The sequence below is a fragment of the Gorilla gorilla genome, chromosome 10 (genome assembly GCF_029281585.2).
Source record: "Gorilla gorilla gorilla isolate KB3781 chromosome 10, NHGRI_mGorGor1-v2.1_pri, whole genome shotgun sequence".
NCBI classification, from domain to species: Eukaryota; Metazoa; Chordata; class Mammalia; order Primates; family Hominidae; genus Gorilla; species Gorilla gorilla.
In genome coordinates, this window is record NC_073234.2 from 47,075,832 (window position 1) to 47,099,385 (window position 23,554).

General features: G+C 42.9%; 1 protein-coding gene across 4 annotated transcripts in view; it reads left to right on the forward strand.

Moving 5' to 3' along the window:
* Positions 1-23,554, forward strand: part of CBX5 (chromobox 5) — a 49,037-nt gene that overhangs the window by 7,773 nt on the left and 17,710 nt on the right. For 2 of the 4 annotated variants that reach the window (XM_055357054.2, XM_004053275.5), the window contains exons 2-3: positions 14,836-15,014; positions 20,322-20,508. In XM_055357054.2, the coding sequence (XP_055213029.1) occupies positions 14,878-15,014; positions 20,322-20,508 (324 nt within the window). In that variant the 5' untranslated portion in view covers positions 14,836-14,877. Of the gene's footprint in view, positions 1-12,749; positions 13,259-14,835; positions 15,015-20,321; positions 20,509-23,554 lie in introns of those variants that run through there. The other 2 variants (XM_004053277.5, XM_004053276.5) reach the window with 2 other exon arrangements.

The following is a 23,554-nucleotide window of genomic DNA, read 5'->3' on the forward strand; positions in this document are numbered from 1 at the left end:
GATTTTTTTCTACCTGAAACTAGGTCATAGAGTAAAAATTTTCACTTGCAGTCTTACTCTTCAGACTCACTGAATGCCTGTTCCATCCTGTTTCATTGCTAGGAAGGACACTAGATAAAGCTATCAGCTTGAGATGGTGTACTTGAAAGGACCATTTCAAGATCAGGTTTTATAACACACTCATTATTTATTTCTTCTGTGGAGAGGAGAAACCAAATTGGATTCAAGTATTTTTCTGATAGTAATCTATGTTTCTTAGAATAAAGCAAGTTCATATCTGAGCCAGAGGGCATAATTATGTCAGAATAAAATATAATTATGTCGGAATAAAATGCCCTGTACTAAAGAGGTCAACTAACAGGCTGGGAAATCTTAAGTTTTGTTTTTAAGACAAATCCTTGAACTCTCTGTGCCTCGTTTCTCATCCCTAAATCTGTGCAACTCACCTCACAGGGAGTTGTGGAGGGTAATATACTGCTAATTTGTTCAGTGTTTCACAACAATAAATTATGCCTAAGATCTGATAAAACATAGCAAACCTCATTTCTGTAAGTAGAGACAAGCATGGATAAGACTTACAGATAATAAAGAAAATTCATTAAAATTTTTTTAACTTCCTTGATTATTAAACATTTTTCCTTCTGTTTCCTATATATTTTCCAAAGTATTTTCCTATTGTTTTTCCATAATAGACTTATGAGATAGGGCAAATAACAAACACCAGGTTATATAATAAATGAATAAATCCATCAAGCGGACATAACAATCCTAAATGTCCTAAAAGCTAATAATAAAGCTTCAACATACACAAAGGAAAACAGAAATGAAGTAACAAGCCAGGTGCAGTGGCTGACGCCTGTAATCCCAGCACTTTGGGAGGCTGAGGTGGGTGGATTACCTGAGGTCAGGAGTTCCAGATCAGCCTGGCCAACATGGTGAAACCCTGTCTACTAAAAATACAAAAATTACCTGGGCATGGTGGCGTGCGCCTGTAATCCCAGCTACTTGGGAGGCTGAGGCAGGAGAATCGCTTGAACCTGGGAGGTGGAGGTTGCAGTGAGCCGAGATCGCGCCACTGCACTCCAGCCTGGGTGACAGAGCAAGACTCCGTCTCAAAAAAAGAAAAGAAAAAGGAAATAACAGACATCTGCAATTATATTTGGAAATTTCAGTGCCTCTCAGTAATTGATAAAACAGGTAGATGAAATCAGTAAGGAAACGGAAGACTTGAACAACACTACCAACAACCTGATATAATTGACATTTATAGAATAGTACAAGCAACAACAGAATACATGTGCTTTTCAAGTGCACATGGAACTTTTACACAGACAGTTTATCTTCTGGGTCAATAAGTCTCAAATTCAAAAGGATTCAATCATAAAGGTTTTTTAAAAAAATTTAAACAGCGTCTTGTTCTGTCACCCAAGCTGGAGTGCAGTGACACAATCAACTCACTGCAGCCTGAAATGCCTGGGCTCAAGTGATCGTCCTGCCTCAGCCTTCTGAAAAGCTGGGACCACTGGCATGTGCCACCATGCTCAGCCACCCACCCTTTTTTCTTTTTTTGTAGAGACAGGGTCTCGTTATGTTGCCCGGATTGGTGTCAGACCCCTGGGCTCAAGTGATCCTCTCATCTCAGCTTCCCAAAGTGCTGGGATTACAGGCATGAGCCACTGTGCTTGGCCAAGGTATGTTTATTTCCTGATCATAGTGCAATTAAAAAATCAGTAACAAAGACATCAAGAAAAATCCCTAAATATTTTGAAATTACACAACACACTTCAAAGTAACCCACCTACAGAGAGGAAATTGCAAAGAAAACTAATACTTGGAACTGAATGAAAATGAAAAGATGATATATCAAAACTTTTAGAATGAGGCTGGGTGCTGTGACTGATTCCTGTAAACTCAACACTTTGAGAAGCTGAGGCGAGAGGATCACTTGAGCCCAGGAGTTCAAGACCAGCCTGGGCAACATAGTGAGACCTAGTCTCTAGAAAAAATTAAAAAGTATCCAGGAGTGGTGGTTCGCCAGTAGTCCCAGCTAGTTGGGAGGCTGAAGTGGGATGCTTACTGGAGCCTGGGAGATCAAGGCTGCAGTGAGCTATGATCCTGCCACTGCACTTGAGCCTGGGTGACAGAGACCCTATCTCAAAAATAAAACAAAATTGTGGGATGCAGTTAAGGAAGAACTTAAAGGGAAATTTATAGCATTAAGTACTTTAACAACAAAAGCAGGTCACTGACAGGTTTGGCCCTGTGAACCTAGAAAAAGAACAAATTAAATCCAAAATAAACAAGAAAATAGTAATGATAAAAGCAGCAATTAATGGGATATAGAACAATAGAGAATAGAAAAAAACGGAAAGTTCTTTGAAAAGATCAATAAAATTGATAAATCAGGAAAAAAGATACTAATTAACAATATTAGGAACTAAGGAATATCACTACTGATCCTACAGATAATAAGGGAATATTTTGAAAAACGATATGAATACATTCAATGTCTTAGTTGAAGTTAGTAACTTCCTTGAAGACAAACTACCAAAACTCACTTAAATACAGAACCTTGGGTGGGCATGGAGGCTTACACATGTAATCTCAACATTTTGGGAGGCCAAGAGTTCAAGACCAGCCCAGGAAACATAATGAGACCTCTCTACAGGCAAAAAGAAGAAAACATCAGAACCTTACTAGCCCTATCTCTATTAAGGAAAAGGGATTTTTAGATAGAAATAATCCCACAAAGAAAACACCAGGCCCAGGCCAAGCATGATGGCTCATGCCTGTAATCCCAGCACTTTGGGAGGCTGAGGTGGGTGGATCACGAGGTCAGGAGTTCAAGACCAGCCTGGCTAGCATGGTGAAGCCCCGTCTCTATTAAAAATACAAAAAATGAGCCAGGCATGGTGGTGTGCTCCTGTAGTCCCAGCTACTCGGGAGGCTGAGGCAGGAGAATCGCTTGAACCTCGGAGGCGGAGGGTGCAGTGAGCTGAGATTGCACCACCGCACTCCAGCCTGGGCAACAGAGCAATCTCTGTCTCAGAAGAAAAAGAAAACTCTGAGCCCAGATGGTTTCACTGAAGAATTTTACCAAACCTTTTAGGAAGAAATACCAATTTTATACAACAAACTCTTCCAGAAAACAAAAGCAGGAACGCTTAAAACAGTTATTTATTTATTTATTTTGAGACGGATCCTCGCTCTGTCACCCTGGCTGGAGTGCAGTTGTGCAATCTCGACTCACTGCAACCTCCGCCTCCTGGGGGGTTCAAGCGATTCTCCTGCCTCAGCCTCCTGAGTAGCTGGGACTACAGGCACGTGCCACCACGCCTGGCTGATGTTTTGTAGTTTTAGTAGAGACAGGCTTTCACCGTGTTAGCTGGGATGGTCTCTCTCCTGACCTCGTGATGCTCCCACCTCAGCCTCTCAAAGTGCTGGGATTACAGGTGTGAGCCACCGTGCCTGGCCCAAAACAGTTATTTTTAACTTCATCTACTATCAGACATTTAACTTCTATTTGCTTTATATTTTTCAAGTATTTTCTTGTTTTTCCCACAACAGATGTTTAAGTAGGGCTAATAACTAACACCCATGAGAGTCAATGAAGTGGTCCAATTTGACCTTTTAATGATCTAGTTGGGTTAGGACCCACATGTACTTATTCCTGTCCTGATCTTTCCACTACTGACAAGTTACCTTTTACCTTTTCTATAACAACCTTTGGAGAAGTTGCTAACTTGACCAAGGAGAAACTTCAAAAATCCTCGCCTTAAAATTGGAAACTGGAATAGACTGTGCTCATGCAATGCTTGACACTTTTTAGGCCCTCAATAAATATCTCATAATCAACCAATTTTAGAGCAAGGATCAGAATTACTATATTAATCATATCTTTGGCATAGGATTTGAATTGAGAATGTAGTTGGAAATTGGACAAAAAGGGAGTCAGAAAAATCTCATGTGACACATCAAAACACTCACTTGAAGAGCTGGGTGGTCTGAGATTGCCCATCCCTTTAGCATTTATCCGATGCCTTTCTTTGCATTTAACTATCAATGTAGCTGAAGTGTAGAGCACACTTTTATGATATTGTGGCATAGTAACTCAACTTAAATGTCAATAGAGACACTTGAAAAGACCTGCAAGGTTCGATAACTTCTGGTGTGGGTTTGTTTCTCCTGTCATCACCCATTATGTATTTTTTTTACAGCTTTTAAATTCCCACAGAGAGAAACTGGTCAGGATCATAATACATGGCCCAGGAGCTGCCAAGGATACCCTTGTATTTTTTTTGTTGTTGTTTGTTTGAGATGAAGTCTCACTCTGTCGCCCAGGCTGGAGTGCAATGGCGCAATCTTGGTTCACTGTAACCTCCGTCTCCCGGGCTCAAGCGATTCTCCTGCCTCAGCCTCCTGAGTAACTGGGATTACAGGCACCCACCACCACGCCTGACTAATTTTTGTATTTTTGGTAGAGATGGGGTTTCGCCGTGTTGGCCAGGCTGGTCTCGGATTCCTGGCTTCAAGTGATCCACCTGCCTCCACCTCCCAAAATGGCTGGGATTATAGGCGTGAACCACCATGCCCAGCCAAATGTCTTCTTTAAACTGATGCTAAGAAAACATAAATTGTCAGCTGTGTGCTGTGGCTCACGCCTGTAATCCCAGCACTTTGGGAGGCCGGGGTGGGTGGATCACAACACGAGGTCAGGAGATCAAGACCATCCTGGCTAACACGGTGAAACCCCGTCTCTACTAAAAATACACACAAAAAATTAGCCGGGCGTGGTGGCAGGCGCCTGTAGTTCCAGCTACTCGGGAGGCTGAGGCAGGAGAATGGCATGAACCCGGAACATGGAGCTTGCAGTGAGCCGAGATCGTGCCACTGCACTCCAGCCTGGGCGACAGAGCTAGACTCCGTCTCAAAAAAAAAAAAAAAAGAAAAATTGCCTGACTTAACACAGGCTCTTCGTTAAAATGGATGATTTGTTGAAATGACCTGAAGGAGCCTTTGTAACCCTTAAGCTACTGATGTCTAAAATGTGCAAGCTAGATGATGCCATGGTAAAGACTGAGTCTTAATTTTATGGCTGATGTTTGGAAAATGCTTTATGACCATAATTTTATTTGGGGACGAGTGTTTTCAGTATTCTTTTAATCCTTCCATATTTTGTGAACATGATCTGCCAAAGTGGTATGTATAAATCTAAGATTCATGATGATCTACTCAAATGTTGCTGTTACCCATTTTTCTCAAGATTTACTTATGATGAAATTGCCAGGTTCTTTGTGAAAGGTGACGAGGTCTCCAAATTCATGTTTCATTACACTTAAGAGGAGTGGATGTGAGATTAACACCCACCTGAGAGTGTGGTGCCTTAAGATGAGTTCAGTACATTTCCAAGGATAAAGTTGTTGGAAAACACCATCTGGAAGGCATTTTCCCATGGTGGTGCCAAATTCTGCTTTCTCATAAATCTTGAAACAATTGGATATTAAAAAAAAAAAAAAAAAAAAAAAAAAAAAAATTGGATATTTAACCTCTTGCCCAGTGGTGGGTTTAGGTGTACCCTAACTAAATTTAAAGAAAACTGGTACTTTTTTTTAATAGGGCAACATCTTATTCTATAAAATAGAATGCGTGTTTCTGAAAACTGATAGTTGAGAGAAGAAATTGAGTGGATTTTAATAAGAGGGTGAAAAAAATCCAATATAAAATGATGAGATATCAAGCAAGAATTTTTGTGTTACTGCTAAATACACCAGTTTACCAGACTGATACCTTCAAGCAATTCTGAAAATTGAGTCTTGTAGCCCACATTCATTTGTAATATATTGGTAATCAGAGCTTGGGGGACATACAACCAAATGGAATTTATAGGGCAGCCTTTATCGTCATTTAGAATGTGTATATATACAATTATTATTTTAAATATTGCGGAGGTCTCACTATGTTTGTTCATGCTGGTCTTGAACTCTGGGCCCAAGCTGTCCTCCTGCCTCAACCTCCCAAATTGTTGGGATTATAGGTGTAAGCCATGGCACCCAGCCAAGTATATGTTTTTATATTTATTTTTTTATTTTTTATTTTTTTTGAGATGAAGTCTCGCTCTGTCGCCCAGGCTGGAGTGCAGTGGTGCCATCTCAGCTCACTGCAACCTCTGCTTCCCAGGTTCCAGCAATTCTCCTGCCTCAGCCTCCTGAGTAGCTGGGATTACAGATGCCCACCACCATGCCCGGCTAATTTTTGTATTTTTAGTAGAGATGTGGTTTCGCCATGTTGGCCAGGCTGGTCTTGAACTCTTAACCTCAGGTGATCTGCCTCTCAAAGTGCTGGGATTACAGGGTGAACCACCGCATGCAGCCGTTTTTATCTAAAAGAACAAAAGGCCCTTTACTCCCTTGCTCACTGTAGTAGGAGGTTTCGCCTGTTTTTTTTTTTTTAAGACAGAGTCTGCCTCTGTTGCCCAGGCTGGAGTGCAGTGGCACCATCTCTGCTCACTGCAACCTCCACCTCCCAGGTTCAAGCGCTTCTCCTGCCTAAGCCTCCTGAGTAGCTGGGATTATAGATGTGCACCGCCTTACCTGGCTAATTTTTGTATTTTTAGTAAAGATGGGGTTTCACCATGTTGGCCACGCTGGTCTTGAACTCCTGACGTCAAGTGATCGATCTGCCTGCCTCAGCCTCCCAAAGTCCTGGGATTATAGCCGTGAGCCGTTGTGCCCAGCCTCTTGGCCTGATTTTTAAAGGATCATGAACTAGAGCTGTGCTAGCCAATGGGAGAACATTTCTTGCCTCCATGCTCTCTTCTTTTAATAAAGTTTGTGTTGTCTATATGTGGCTCGTTAATGATAGGGGTGTTAACGACCATAGTTAATCTTTCTCTTCAACTCTTTCGTAATCTAGTCTCTTAAACAGACATTTAAAAAGCTTTTAACTCCTCTTGAATTGGGTGCTCATGGGCTTTTGGTGGAGGTGGAGTGATAGTTATCAGCCCATTTAACAAAACCTGAGACAGCCAGGACAGCTGTAATGTGCATCTCTATGCTGTGTTTTTGTTAAAATGCCACATGGCTAATACTTTGGAAATCATAAATCCACTGCAAGAAAACATCTTTATAGAGGATATTTTAGTTTTATGCTGTTTGTGTTACACACCTAAAACCATCAGTACTTCAAGCTCCATAAAGAGCAAGGAACATAGAGCAGATTAAAATGTTTCTGTAAGTTTGGTTTATTTTCATTTGTTTTATTTGCTGCAATAAGGCTATATAGAGGATGCCTTGAAGACATTGCTGTTGCTGACAATTTAATCTTCACCTAAGCCACTCTTCCTAAGGGCCTTAAGGAGAAGTGGGAATTGTGCAAGTCTGGGCCAACTGCAACCACTCATCAATGGCATATCTAATTAATCCATGTGATAGGGAGCTTTGCATATGCGCTCTCCTCTGCTCTTTAACCCTGGCTTACTTCCTAAAGGATTTTGCTTAGTTAGGGGGCTTATAGAATTTATGTTGAAACTCTACAATGGAGAGCTCATTGATTATGGATCTTGACATTTGGTTTGATTACCATCTTCAAATAATTCAGTGGGTAGTTCAGTGAGGCAGCTTACCAATTGGCTTTCTTTTTCTTTTTTTTTTTCTTTGAGACGGAGTTTCACTCTTGTCTCCCAGGCTAGAGTGCAGTGGCGCAATCTTGGCTCACTGCAATCTCTACCTCCCATATTCAAGCAATTCTCCTACCTCAGCCTCCCCAGTAGCTGGGATTATAGGCACCTGCCACCACACCTGGCTAATTTTTGTATTTTTAGTAGAGACGGGGTTTCGCCATGTTGGCCAGCCTGGTCTCAAACTCCCGACCTCAGGTGATCCACCCACCTTGGCCTCCCAAAGTGCTGGGATTACAGGCATGAGCCACTGCGCCCGGCTGGCTTTCATTCTTAATAAAAAGAAAGCTTAGTGAAAGATCTAGAATTATGTGTACTTTTGCTCATAAGTGGTGATGAAAATAAAATGACTATAACAAGATGTAAGAAAAGCCACCAGAATTGGTATTGAGAAGTAGTGACTGCTTTGTGGGGGTAAGGCAGGAGGATTGCTTCAGCCCAGAAGTTTGAGACCAGCTTGGGCAACACAGTGAGACTGCATCTCACCAAAAAATAAAAAAATGTAGCCAGGCATGGTGGCGTGCCCCTGTGGTCCCAGCTGCTCAGAAGGCTAAGGTGAGAGGATTGCTTGAGCCCAGGAGTTTGAGACTGCAATAAACTGTCCGCACCACTGCACTGCAGCCTGAACAACAGAACGAGGCCCTGTCTCAAAAAAGAAAAGTAATGACTGGAGGGATGAGAGTAGAACCTGAACTGGACAAAGCAGACAGATACCAGGGACCCTATGTGGGTTCTTCCAGCATTAAACGGTCAATGCTGAGGGCTAACCATTACCTCTTTTTTATTTGAGACGGAGTCTCACGCTGTCTCCCAGGCTGGAGTGCAGTGGTGCGATCTCGGCTCACTGCAAGCCCTGCCTCCTGGGTTCACACCATTCTTTTGCCTCAGCCTCTCCAGTAGCTGGGACTACAGGCTCCCGCCACCACACCCGGCTAATTTTTTGTATTTTTAGTAGAGACAGGGTTTCACCATGTTAGCCAGGATGGTCTCGATCTCCTGACCTCGTGAGCCACTGCGCCTGGCCTTTTTTTTCTTTTTTCTTTTTTCTTTTCTTTTTTTTTTTTTTTTTTGAGATAAGAGTCTTACCCTGTTGCCCAGGCTGGAGTGCAGTGGCGCGATCTCAGCTCACTGCAACCTCCGCCTCCCGTTTAAGCGATTCTCCTGCCTCATCCTCCTGAGTAGCTGGGATTACAGGTGCGTAACTGCCTCAGCCTCCCGAGTAGCTGGGATTACACCACGCCTGACTAATTTTTTTGTGTCTTTAGTAGAGACGGGGTTTCACCATGTTGGCCAGGCTGGTCTCAAACTCCTGACCTCATGATCCACCTGCCTCGGCTTCCCAAAGTGCTGGGATTACAGGCGAGAGCCGCTGTGCCGGCCTACCTCTTGTTTTTCTGGGTTGCCCTAGCTTGCTTGTGATGCCCTCTCTGTAATTGCTGAGGACTGATAAGTTTTGTTTTGTTTTTTTTTTTTTTTTTTGAGACGGAGTTTTGCCCTTGTTGCCCAGGCTGGAGTGCAATGGCTTGATCTCGGCTCACTGCAACCTCCATCTTCTGGGTTCAAGTGATTCTCCTGCCTCAGCCTCCCAAGTAGCTAACAGGTGCCTGCCACCACACCTGGCTAATTTTTGTATTTTTAGTAGAGACAGGGTTTCACCATGTTGGCCAGGTTGGTGTGGAACTCCTGACCTCAGGAGATCTGCCCGCCTCGGCCTACCAAAGTGCTGGGATTACAGGCGTGAGCCACCGCGCCCAGCCTCTTTTCTCATCTCAATGGGCCTTAGGTGCTGTAATCTATAGTTATTGGTAGCTTTACCAGATAGTTCCTATGTATATTTAAGAGAGAAGGCTGAGAGCTGTTATGCCTGAAAGACTCTAGAAATTTGAGAAGCTACTCACCCTTTCCCTTGGAGATTTCCACAAGGATAAGGTTGTGTTCAGAGGCTCATCTTCTTTTCCTCTGTCATGGTATTGGGATTCTATCTTAATCACTCCATCATCCTGCCAGCCATGTCTCATTTCTCATGCTGGAAAGCTCCCTCCTCCTAAGCTCAGTGTGAACCACCAGTCTTGATGCTTTATCTGGTCCAGGCTCTAGCCCTTAAATTGTTTGACTGGCTTTGTGTTTCATTTGACCCTAATACTCCGGGTCACACTGTCTAAAAGAGAATTATGTCCCCTCCGATGTCTGAGTGCATTTCTCATTTCTTACTGCTGCTCCTGAGCAGATCTGTAACTTCAAGGTTAAGATAAGACACGTTCCATCAGAACTATGTCGTCATCCTTGCCAGCTTCTGATCTGTGACTGTCTAGGAGATTTACAAGACAATTGCATGCCATCCTTTAAAGAATATTATGGTTGTACTCTGACTCCTGGCATCAGGCCCAATTCGATTTGTCAGTGGTTACAAAACCCATTTCCCAAAAAGAAAAGGACCTCAGCCCATGTGCCCTTTAGGCAGTTCTTAAGGGTGGAAAGGAGGGAATTGAACTCAATCTTTATTTTCTGATGTTTTGTGGGGAGGGGTGGACACCAGAATATTTTTGTCTCTTTCCTCATTAAATTCACTTTTCTTTCTCTGAAAGGTTTCACCAAAATGTTAGTATTGCTGTCATTCTCTCCTGTTCCTTATTCCTTCACAGAGTTACTATTAGTCTTTTCATTCTGCCATCTTTAAAGTTTGTCTGAGTTTTAAGGAATAAGTATTTTGCCCTTGAGAGAGAACATACCTACCCTGTTCTCTGAAGGTTTATTCGTTTTCCAGTGCCTAGTTAACAAAGACACTGTTCCTCTTTTTCTTGCTATCTACTAATGTGTTGAGCTGCAGGAGTTACTGCATGTGATATGGTTTACTAGCTTAGGAATTTGGAAGGTCACATATTTTCTTCTGCTGTTGTATTCAGCCCTGACATATTTTTACAGAAGGTTCTTTTTGGGGGACTTAATAGATCTTTGGTTTCAACATAAACTCACTTTTTCCCTAGGAGGTACGTAGGGCAGGTAGTACAGATTTATTTAGCCCGTTTAAATGATGCCGGGGTTAGATGGAAAATTTATTTACTCAGGATAACACATGGCAAGTTAATCAGAGTCAGGATCCTATTTAAATGTTTGGTATTGTTTTCATATCCCTTAATTATGAAAAGTTTAAAACAAAAGGTAAGAAGAGTTGAAAAATGCCGTTTTTAATTGGAGGTTTGCTGATGATCCATTCAAATCTGAGGAAATCTTTTGTAATTAAAAAATTTCTGGCCGGGTGCAGTGGCTCATGCCTGTAATCCCAGCACTTTGGGAGGCCCAGGCAGGCGGATCACAAGATGAGGAAATCGAGACCATCCTGGCCAACATGATGAAACCCCATCTCTACTAAAAATACAAAAATTAGCTGGGCGTGGTGGCGCATGCCTGTAATCCCAGCTACTTGGGAGGCTGAGGCAGGAGAATCCCTGAACCAGGGAGTTGGAGGTTGCAGTAAGCCGAGATCGCGCCACAGCACTCTAGCCCGGTGACAGAGCGAGACTCCGTCTCAAAAAAAAAAAAAAAGAAAGAAAGAAAAAAATTTCTACTTTGGTCTTACACCCTATGGTTTCTTCTGTTTGACAGTTGTAATAGTCACCATTGTGCTTCTTCTCAACTGAGTTCTTTTTTTTTTTTTTTTTTTTGAGACGGTTTTGCTCTTGTTGCTCAGGCTGGAGTGCAGTGGCGCAGTCTCGGCTCACTGCAACCTCTGCCTCCCAGGTTCAAGCGATTCTCCTGCCTTAGCCTCCCAAGTAGCTGGGATTACAGGCAAGTGCTACTATGCCTGGCTAATTTTTGCATTTTTAGTAGAGATGGGGCTTCACCATGTTGGTCAGGCTGGTCTCGAACTCCTGACCTCAGGTAATCCACCTGCCTCGGCTTCCCAAAGTGCTGGGATTACAGGTGTGAGCCACTGTTCCTGGCTCAACTGAGTTCTTTGCTTTTGATTGTCCCTTTTTCTTACTCTCCTATGGCAGCCACTTCTGGCTTTAAAGTTCCCATATCTATAAAGCAGAGTAGAGTTTTGGAGCTCTCTAAAATGTTCTTTAGAGCCAGAAGAATGGAAAACTTACAGTATTTCAAGTCTCTATATATCTTGTTTATTTATCCTAGTACTCCTTTTCTCAAGTATTGAGACATACTGATACAGAGAGTTGTATATTAATAATGTATCAGGTGATGAATAATTATTTAAAAATCTGTTTTAAAACATTATAGAGCAACCTATAAGTGGTTTTAATTTATCAACCATTAGGTTGTGGCAGAACTGCTCTCTTTTTTTTTTTTTAAGATTCTTAGGAATTTTTTTCCACCTAAATTCATTTTGTTTTATTTTTTCGAGACAGAGTCTCACTCTTGTCGCCCAGCCTGGAGTGCAGTGGTGCGATCTAGGCTCACTGCAACCTCTGCCTCCTGGGTTCAAGCGATTTCTCCTCCCTCAGCCCCCTGAGGAGCTGGGACTATATGCGCCTGCCACCACGCCTGGCTAATTTTTTTGTATTTTTAGTAGAGACGGGGTTTCACCACGTTGGTCAGGCTAGTCTTGAGCACCTGACCTCAAATGATTGCCCCGTCCCGGCCTCCCAAAGTTCTGGGATTATAGGCATGAGCCACTGCTCCTGGCCCTCCACCTCTAATTTTAGTTAAAAGGGTTTTTTTTTTTTTTTTTTTTTTTGGTTGTTGTTTTGGTAGTGCTTCATGTCTTTGGATTGTGTCTAGTAATCCCCCCAAAGAAGGAAAGTTATATAGTGTCTTTAAAATACTTCCCCTCCCCTGTTTCCTGTTATTTTTCCCCTCAAGCAATTTTAATTAACTGTTCTGTGACAGACGGTAAAATGGGATTGCCCAAAGTGCTCTGGTGGGCTGGATTAAGTGATGGGTGGTTTGTACTGATCGTGTTGTAGAAGGATCGAGCCTTTCCCCTCCCCCCTTCAGTTGAGCTGTAATCTTGTTAGATGATCTTAAAATGTTATTGATTAATTCACAGTGCTGTTAGAGGAATAAGCATAAATACTGGATTTAAAACCTAAGAAGTAATTCCCTTGAGCTCTGAATGCCTTAGCCTTGAGGCCAAGAGAGGTACCTTCCAACTTCTCCACCCAGTCTTCACTGAAAAGGAAAGTTAAGCCTTTTAACTTTTCCATTTGCTTCTCCCCCTTAGTGTAGTACTGCTGCCAGTTGCTATGGCAACGGACTGGGACAGCTGCGCAGTGGCGCCCAGGCAGCTGGGTGGGGGCGGGGGAGCTGCCAGCCCGCCAAGACCCAGACCTGGGAGGGGAGGCCCCTCCTGTTAGCCCAGAGGGAAAGAAAGAACTGGGGCGATCCGGTAGGTAAAGGAGGGAACCCCCATTCACTTTCTACCTTTGGGGCTCCTCTTCTGCATGAAGGTATAAAGGGAGATTTTCCTTGTCTCTCCCTCAAAATGAAGAACACATGTAAATCCTTGTTTTTCCTGGTGAGGCAGGGGAGGCCATAGTCACAATGCTTAACTGCATGCATCTAACATGGGGCTGGTTTTAACCCCAGCGCTCTGACCTAAACTGCTCAGCTCCCGGAAATTCCAAGGTGAGTGGTGGTGGGGGTGGGGTACTCTCCCTGGAATATGACATTTCCTGTCCCTGGTGAGGTTGGAGGCTGTTTTATTTTAAATAAACCACATAAGATATTTTCTTGAAGCTTAGGACTCTTCTAAATTCATGGAAAAATTATTTTAACCCCCCCGGACCTACATTTTGCTACTACTTCCTCTTCAAAATAGAGTATTTTAATAAAAACTTAGTCTTATAGGGCAGTAATGGGTATAGGCAGTTTTTTAGGTGGGCAGACCTATTGCTAATAAGTTCTGGAGATGTGGTTTCCAACTATATATTCTTGTAATAATTTTTAAAATTTTGCCAATTTGAAGTGAATTGATAATTGCCACTTTTTATGTGACTTGAACATCATTCTGAGATTAGTAGTGGGCCCTCCCTGACCCAGTGGTTTTCTGGTCAGGGTGGAAATATTTAGAGGGTGCTGATAAACATCTTTAAAGATTACAGGAAAATAATAATGGAGTTCAGCTAAGAAAACAATTTCTGCTACTCTGTAATCCAGACTGTAGGCACCATTTAGCATGGTTAAGGAAGAATTCTTAAAAATGATTATGGAACAACAACATGGGAATTTTTAAAACTAGATTCTCTGTTGAGTACCCCCTGGTGTGCATATTTCTGAGCTTAACTCAATTTCCATTTGTGTTTCCTTGCTTCAGCTTTCCTTGGGCCTATGAATGGTTCCTCTGTATTTTGAGGAGGCTTCATGTTGATGCTGAGTCTGGGGCCAGACTTCTTTTTCCTCCTCCTCTTCCTTTGGCCCTGAGTCAACTTCAGTTAAGAGGGAGAGGTACCTTCTTAACTATTTGGGTTAGTTGCATCTTGGGAATTACTGAATAATCTAGTGACTAATTTTGAATTTTAGGACTGAAAAATTTTTTCTCCTTTCTGCCTCCCTCCCATCCCCGAATTAGCTTTCTAAAAAGGAAGATTAGTGTGTTTGAGATGTCAGCCTTGCTTTTGTGAGCTGATGGATGTTCTGAAGGGACAAGCTCAATTTGTTTAAGGGAAATGTACCAAGTCACTGAAAATGTGGTGAAAGGTGCCTAAGCAAGCCTTTTTTGTGTGCTGGTAAGAGACTGGGCAAGAGGCTCAGAGCACAGAAAACTCGTATTTTAGTGGCTTTTCTTTTTTCATTTTTATAAAGACGCTTATTCACCTTGGAGAAAAAGGTTTTAATTTTATCTTGGTTCATTTAACTAAAGATTTTGCACATTTCTGTTTGAGTTCCTGGCTTGTAAACAGTTACAAACATAGCCAGGAATAACATACCACACTACTTGTCTTTTGGAATCTGAAATAGAAGAGTTAAACAGTTGTGCCTTCTAATAATTTTGGTCTCTTTAGCCGAAGAGAAGGTTGTAGTTGAGGAAGTGAAGACTGATTCATTTTTAAATTCAACTCTTAGGACTCATCTGTAGAATGATTTGAGACTCAAGAGCAGGGCACATGGCAACTTAGTGTTATCCCCTTTTCATCCCATCAAGAAAAGACAAAGTTTTTAACTCCTCACATGGATTCTAACCATTTTGTCCTTTGCCTTTGCAGGGACCCGGTGGCCTTAGTCTTTCAGGTGGAACGGTGTGCGACATGGGAAAGAAAACCAAGCGGACAGCTGACAGTTCTTCTTCAGAGGATGAGGAGGAGTATGTTGTGGAGAAGGTGCTAGACAGGCGCGTGGTTAAGGGACAAGTGGAATATCTACTGAAGTGGAAAGGCTTTTCTGAGTAAGTTCCTTTTTTTCCCCAGGCGTTGGGACTCTGTAGAGATAGATACCTTTGGTTTACTTCCTTAGGAATCACAAGCATTTTTGTCTTTTTCTTCCCCCTCCTGCACTCTTCCTAAGAGTTAGAAGACACAGCAGTAAAGAAAACAAAATCTCTCCGCTTGTGGAGCTTACGTTCTAATGATACTGCTTTTGAAAGGCAGTATAATGAATTGGTTAGGAGCACAGACTCGGGAGTCAGATTGCCTGGGTCTAGATTCTAATTCCACCACTTATGATACAAACTGGATGGCCTTGGCTAATTTCCTTAATCATTTTATCTCCTCAGTGAAATAAGGATAAGCAGTAGTGCTTATAAGGCCAGGCGCGGTGGCTTGCACTCTAATCTCAGCACTTTGGGAGGCTGAGGCAGGTGGATCACCTGAGGTCAGGAGTTTGAGACCAGCCTGGCCAATATGGTGAAACTCCATCTACTAAAAATAAAAAAATTAAGTGTGGTGGCAGGTCCCTGTAATCCCAGCTACTCCAGAGGCTGAGGTAGGAGAATCACTTGAACCCAGGAGGCGGAGGTTGCAGTGAGCCAAGATTGCGCCACTGCACTCCAGCCTGGGTGACTGTGTTTTTAGTAGAGGCAGGGTTTTGTCATGTTACTCAGGCTGGTCTCGAACTTCCAGGCTCAAGCGAGCCACCTGCCTTGGCCTCCCAAAGTGCTGGGATTACAGCCGTGAGCCACGGTGTCTGGCTGTGAAATTAATTTTAATAATATTTTATTTAACCTAATACGTGAAAAATACTGTTTCAGCGTTAATCAGTACAAAAGTTATTAATGAAATTTGTGTGTGTGTGTGTGCTAAGACTTGAAAATCTGGGATGTATTTTATACTTTATAGTGCCTCTCCATTCAAACTAGCTGCATTTCAAATAGGCACATGTGGCTAGTGGTTACCATATTGGATGGCACAGCTCCTGCAGTATAGGACCTAAATACACTAAAAGATACAGTGGTTTACCAATGCTTTTGGATAAAGGCTATGTGTCAAGAACCTTTGAAACATACTGGAGGTTATTTCATTACATGACTCAAGGTTTCTCATCTGGAGAATTATTGGCGTTGTAGGTGGGATCATTCATGCATTGCAGGATGCTTAGCATCTCTAGCACCCAGAGTGCAAGTATAGGTAGCACAACAATCAGAAGATGCCCTCTGTTTGTAGAGAGGAGTGGTATCACAGCTTCCCCTAGAGATAAGAACTGTTAAGTTTGAGAGACCTCTAGAGCACTAACAGATAGGAACTAAAGTAACACCAGAAGATTTTGAAGATGTTTATTGGGCCCATTTCCACTGGAAATATTTGGGTGTTTGAAAGATACTTGAAACTCTTTCTCTGTCATTGAGCTACTGGTACCTTACCATAGATGAAAGGGGAAAAGGTAAGGTTTGGGGTAGACAAAGTAAACATTGGTCCTTTTTCAGAAATGCCCTGGATTTCATAAAAGACTGGAACAAATCAGCATTGTCTATAACTAAATGCCTACTTTGTGCTAGACAGTGATCAAATTCTACCTCTTGTGCTCTCTTTGATTCTCACAAAAGCATTTAGAGTCCAGGCATGGTGGAATGTACCTGTAGTCCCAGCTACTAGGGAGGTTGAAGTGGGAGGATTGCTTGAGTCCAGGAGTTTTGGGCTGTAGTGCACTAAACCGATCAGGTGTCTGCATTAAGTTTGGCATCAATATAGTGACCTCCCAGGAATGAGGGACCACCAGGTTGCCTAAGTAGGAGTGAACCAGAGCAGGTCAGAACTCCCATTTTGAGCATTAGTAGGATCGTGCCTGTGAATAGCCACTGCACTCCGGTCTGGTTAACATACCAAGACCCTTGCCTTTTCCAAAACTTTAATTCTTTTTTTAATTTAAATTTTTACATATTTTTATCTTTTTTTTTTTTTTTGAGACAGAGTCTCTCACTATCGCCCACGCTGGAGTGCAGTGGCACGATCTCAGCTCACTGCAACCTCCGCCTCCCGGGTTCAAGCGATTCTCCTCCCTCAGCCTCCCGAATAGCTGGGATTACAGGTGCCTGCCACCACGCCCAGCTAACTTTTTGTATTTTTAGTAGAGACAGCATTTCACCATGTTGGCCAGGCTGGTCTCGAACTCCTGACCTTGTGATTCGCCCACCTCAGCCTCCCAAAGTGTTGGGATTACAGGCGTGAGCCACCACGCCCTGCTTTTTTATCTTCAAAATAGAGACAGGGTCTCACTGTGTTACCCAGGCTGGTCTCGCACTCTTGGGTTCAAGCGATCTGCCTGCCTTGGCCTCTTGAAGTGCTGGGATTATAGGTGTGAATCACTGTTCCTGGCCAACCCAGGCTCTTTTTAAATCATACTATGTTGTCTTTTGGGTGGAAACTGAAGTAGAAGCAGCAGTACCAAAGTGTTAGGAAAAGGGATAATCGCATTATAGGACTGGCTTTTCTAGCTATCAACAGACTCTTCCCAACCCCCAAGTGTATTCGGCTTGTGTAATAGTCTTGGTACACCTTTTGATATTGGTATGTTAATTTCCTCTGGGATGGTAAACTATATGGTCTGTGGGTTTTGGGGAAAGTTACTGTGTGAGGAATTTTTTTCTTGACTTCTTTTCTTTTTTTGAGACAAGAGTTTTGCTCTTATTGCCCAGGCTGGTGTGCAATGGTGTGATCTTGGCTCACTGCAACCTCCTTCTCCCGGGTTCAAACGATTCTCCTGCCTCAGCCTCCTGAGTAGATGGGATTACAGGTGCCCGCCACCACGCCCATCTAAATTTTGTATTTTTATTAGAGATGGGGTTTCACTGTGTTGGCCAGGATGGTCTCGACCTCCTGACCTCAGGTGATCCACCTGCTTCTGCCTCCCAAAGTGCTGGGATTAGAGACTTGAGCCACCGTGCCCGGCCGAGGAATTTTTTTTCTGCTGAGAGAAGGGATATAAAGGAGAAACTTTCCCATATTAGCTCAAATGATTTAGAAATAAATTTTGTCTCAATATTATGTTCCTTTTCTAGAAAGTTGTTTAGGTCAAGAGCAAATAGCTCAGATTTTTCCGTCTTTCTGCTTTCTACTTGAGTCAGGTTATTATGGCATGTGTTCAAATCATTCCCATCTAAATAAACCTTTTTTTTTTTTTTTTTTTTTGAGATGGAGTTTCACTCTTGTTGCCCAGGCTGGAGTGCAATAGCTCGAACTCAGCTCACCACAACCTCCTGCCTCCCGGGTTCAAGCGATTCTCCCTCCTCAGCCTCCTGAGTAGCTAGGATTACAGGCAGGTGCCACCATGCCCGACTGCTTCAGCCTCCCAAAGTACTGGGATTACATGCATGAGCCACCGTGCCTGGCTGAATTTTGGGTTTTTAAATAGCTTTATCGAGGTATTATTTAAACACCATAAAATTCACCTATTGAAATTGTACAATTCAGGCTAGATGCGGTGGCTTACATCCATAATTCCAGCACTTTGAGTGGCTGAAGCAGGCGGATCACTTGAGGTCAGGAGTTCGAGACCAGCCTGGCCAACATGGTGAAACCCCGTCTCTACTAAAAATACAAAAATTGGTGGCGCATGCCTGTAATCCCAGTTACCGGGGAGGCTGAGGCCGAAGAATGGCTTGAACCCAGGAGACAGAGGTTGCAGCGAGCCGATATCGCACCACTGCACTCCAGCCTGCAAGACAGAGTGAGACTCCATCTCAAAAAAAAAAAAAAAAATTGTACAATTCAGTGATTTTTTTTTTTTTTTTTTTTTTTTGGAGACAGTATCTCACTCTGTTACCCAGGTGGGAGTGCAGTGGTGCAATCACGGTTCACTGCAGCCTCAACCTTCTGGGCTCAAGGGATCCTCTTATTTCAGCCTCCCAAGTAGCTAGGACTACAGGTGCAAGCCACCATGCCTGAGTAATTTTTAAATCTTCTGTGGAGACGGGAGTCTTGCTATGTTGCTTAGGCTGGTCTTGAACTGGTGGGCTCAAGTGATCTGCTCACCTTAGCCTCCCAAAGTGCTGAGATTACAGGCATGAGTCACTGCGCCCAGCCCAATTAAATTATTATTATTGTTTTTTTTTGAGATGGAGTCGCAGTCTGTTGCCCAGACTGGAATGCAGTGGTGCAGTCTTGGCTCACTACAACCGCAGCCTCCCAGATTCAAGCAGTTCTCATGCCCTAGCCTCCTGAGTAGCTGGGACTGCAGGTGTGCACCACCAAGCCCAGCTAATTTTTGTATTTTTAGTGGAGACAGGGTTTTGCAATATTGACCAGGCTGGTCTCGAACTCCTGAGTGCCTCTCAAAGTGCTGGGATTATAGGCGTTAGCCACTGTGCCTGGCTCCAATTAAATGATTTGCAGTAAATTTATAGAGCTATGCAACCACCACTATGATCCAGTTTCAGAACATTTTTGTGTACCCCAAAATTCTCTTGATTCCCATTTGTAGTTAATTACAACTCCCTCCCTCAGCCCCAGGCATTCACTGATCTGCTTTTTTTTTTTTTTTTTTTTTTTTTTTGAGACAGAGTCTGGCTTTTTCGCCCAGGCAGGAGTGCAGTGGCACAATCTCAGCTCACTGCAACCTCCCCTTCCCAGGCTCAAGCAATTCTCCTGCCTCAGCCTCCCGAGTAGCTGGGACTACAGATGTGTATCACCACACCAAGCTAATTTTTGTAATTTTAGTAGAGACATGGTTTCACTGTGTTGGCCAGGCTGGTCTCAAACTCCTGACCTCAAGTGATCTGCCTGCCTCGGCCTCCCAGAGTGCTGGGATTGCAGGTGTGAGCCACCGTGCCCGGCTGATCTGCTTTCTGTCTCTATAAATTTGTCTTTCCCAGACATTTCATGTAAATGGAATTAGACAGTATATAGTATCTTGTGTCTTATTTCTTTCACTTAGTATAATGTTTTTGGGGTTCTTCCAAGTTGTAGCATGTTTTAATATTTTGCTTATTGTTGTTGGATAATATTCCTTTGTATGGATATACCACATTTTGTTTTTCCATGTCACCATCCATTGATGAATATTTGAATTTGTTTTCTGTTTTTGGCTATTAAAATGCTGCTGTAAACAATTGTAAATAAGTCTTTGTGTGGGCTTTTTTTTTTTTTTTTTTCATTTTTCCTGGGTAGAAATCTAGGATCAAATTTGTTATCTTCTTTAAAGCATAGGGTTTCTCTGTCCTTTTTGTCTGAATGTCCTCTTTGAAATAAGGCATTGGATTTTTTTCCTCATTCTTTAACCCCCCCCCCCTTTTTTTTTTAATTTTCCCATTTTTCTTACCCAGGGAGCACAATACTTGGGAACCTGAGAAAAACTTGGATTGCCCTGAGCTAATTTCTGAATTTATGAAAAAGTATAAGAAGATGAAGGAGGGTGAAAATAATAAACCCAGGGAGAAGTCAGAAAGTAACAAGAGGAAATCCAATTTCTCAAACAGTGCTGATGACATCAAATCTAAAAAAAAGAGAGAGGTAAGCTTCCTTTCCCTTTTCCCCAAAAACTATTCTTTTGACACCAAAATAATAATAATAAATAAAAGTATCATATTTTGGTTATTTCTATTGTAAGGATGAACCTATAAGGTAAATTGTTGAACAAAAGAGCTTCCAGGGAGGTATGTTGATTACAGCTCCCTCTCCTGGCTAAGTGAGAAATGTAATTTGTGGCCACTGGATTGTATTAAGGGGGCAAAATTAAATCTTTGTAAAATGTTAAACCACTCCTCTGCCTTCTCCATAAGTAGAAGACTTAGTTATCTTAGAGAAGGAGGATCATTGGTGATTTTTTTAAGAATAGAAAGGGGCTTTGAAATGTTTTGTTTTGTTTTGAGACAGAGTCTTGCTCTGTTGCCCAGGCTGGAGTGCAGTGGCTGGATCTCAGCTCACTGCAATCTCCACCTCCCGGCTTCAAGCGATTCTCATGCCTCAGTAGTAGCTGGGATTACAGGCACATGCCACCACACCTGGCTGATTTTTTTTTTTTTTTTTTTTCCGAGACAGAGTCTTGCTGTCGCCCAGGCTGGAGTGCAGTGGCACTATCTTGGCTCACTGCAAGCTCTGCCTCCCGGGTTCACGCCATTCTCCTCCCTCAGCCTCCCGAGTAGCTGGGACTACAGGCACCTGCCACCACGCCCAGCTAATTTTTTTGTATTTTTAGTAGAGACGGGGTTTTACCATGTTAGCCAGATGGTCTCGATAATTTTTGTATTTTTAATAGAGACGGGGTTTCGCCATGTTGGTCAGGCTGGTCTTGAACTCCTGACCTCGTGATCCGCCTGCCTCGGCCTCCCAAAGTGTTGAGACTATAGACGTGAGCCACCATGCCCAGCCGGGGCTTTGAAATGTTTACCATTTCACTTCCTTTTTTCTTTTTTTTTGGAGACAGAATATCACTCTGTCGCCCAGGCTTGAGTGCAATAGTGCGATCTTGGCTCACTGGAACTTCCACCTCCTGTGTTCAAGCAGTTCTCCTGCCTCAGCCTCCCAAGTAGCTGGGATTACAGGCTCACGCCATCATGCCCAGCTAATTTTTTGTATCTTTGGTAGAGACGGGGTTTCACCATGTTGGCCGGGCTGGTCTCAAACCCCTTACCTTGTGATCCACCCACTTTGGCCTCCCAAAGTGTTGGGATTACAGGCGTGAGCCACCGCGCCTGGCCCTTTCTTTTGTTCCAGTGGTAGCATTTGCTTTCAATCCTTGATAATCTTTTTTTTGCAGTGAAAATCATATAATATACAATTAAATATTTTATTTATTTATTTTTTTTGAGACAGAGTCTTGCTCTGTCACTCAGGCTGGAGTGCATGGGCGTGATCTCGGCTTACTGCACCCTCACCTCCTGGGTTCAAGTGATTCTCCTGTTTCAGCCTTCTGAGTAGTTGGGATTACAGGCATGTGCCACCATAGCCAGATAATTTTTGTATTTGTATTTGTATTTTTATTTTTTATTTATTTTTTTGAGACGGAGTTTCACTCTTGTTGCCCAGGCTGGAGTTCAATGGCATGATCTTGGCTCACTGCACCCTCCGTCTCCTGGGTTCAAGTGATTCTTCTGCCTCAGCCTTCCAGAGTAGTTGGGATTACAGGCATGCACCACCATGCCCAGCTAATTTTGTATTTTTAGTAGAGAGGGTGTTTCTCCATGTTGGTCAGGCTGGTCTTGAACTCCCTAACTCAGGTGATCCACCTGCCTTGGCCTCCCAAAGTGTTGGGATTACAGGTGTGAGCCACCATGCCTGGCTCAATTAACAATTTTAAAATGTACAGTTCAGTGGCATTTATATTCTCTTGATCTATTATTTCTACATACTTGGCGTACAAAATTAATTTTTGTCTTTTGAATCTTCTTCAGTTTGGGAAGTGTATTTATGAAATTTTGGTTTGATTTAGTTGCTTTAATCCTTCTGATCTTTAGCTCTCAAGTAAGTAGCATAAGCACTGTTATTGCCTCTCTCTCTTTTCATCTGTGTGTGGGCGCATAAATACACACACTCTACCACCTCCTCCCGCCCCCAGCTTCCATTCCTTTTATTTATTTCAAGGTTATGAAGCCTTTTGTGGTGAAGGATGTATCATACACTTTACATTTCATAAAAGCATAAGTCTACTTCGGAATCTTCCAGCCTTCCAGAGTAGCTGCCACAATCATCCCTATGTATCTTCATTCTAATTAGATTTATACCTTTCTAGAGCATTAGTTCTCAATGCTACACATTATAATCACCTGGGGGGTACGTTAAAAAAAAAAATCTCCAGTGCCTAAGATGCACCCCAGACCAGTAAAATTAGATTTTTTTTTTTTTTTTTTGAGACATAGTCTCACTCTGTTGCCCAGGCTGGAGTGCAGTGGCACAATTTCACTGCAACCTCTGCCTCCTGGGTTCAAGCGATTCTCCTGCTTCAGCCTCCTTAGTAGCTGGGACTACAGGCACATGCCACCATGCCTGGCTAATTTTTTGTATTTTTAGTAGAGACGGGGTTTCACCGTGTTAGCCAGAATGGTCTCAATCTCCTGACCTCGTTATCCGCCCATCTTGGCCTCTCAAAGTGCTGTGATTACAGGCGTGAGCCACCACACCTGGCCTCTGTCATTTTTAAAAAGGAGCAGTCTGAATAATCTGGCTTGGAGCCACTGGCCAGTGCAGAGAGTTTTGTTCCTAGGCCAGGTTCTGAACCTGCCGACCTTGAAAACAACCCCCACATGTCCCTTACATCATAATGTTCATCTGGGGCCCCTGATAGCATTCTTAGCAGTACTGGCTGCTGTCAGGTAGACAGCTGGAAAGATAGGTGATTGTATGTTTTAAAGGTATAGGAGGGGATTGTGTTTCTTTCTTAAGACCACTGGAGAAGAAATTTGTTAGTTTGCATTATGCCTGATTTAAGATTACTGCCTGTATGATGATTTTAGCATTTTCTTCGCCCCGGCTCCTTTTCAGCAGCTTGAACGTTTTTCTTCCATTCGCCTCCTCTTCCCTCCCTATGTAGCAAACTGTTTTCAGTTGCCAGTTATGATTT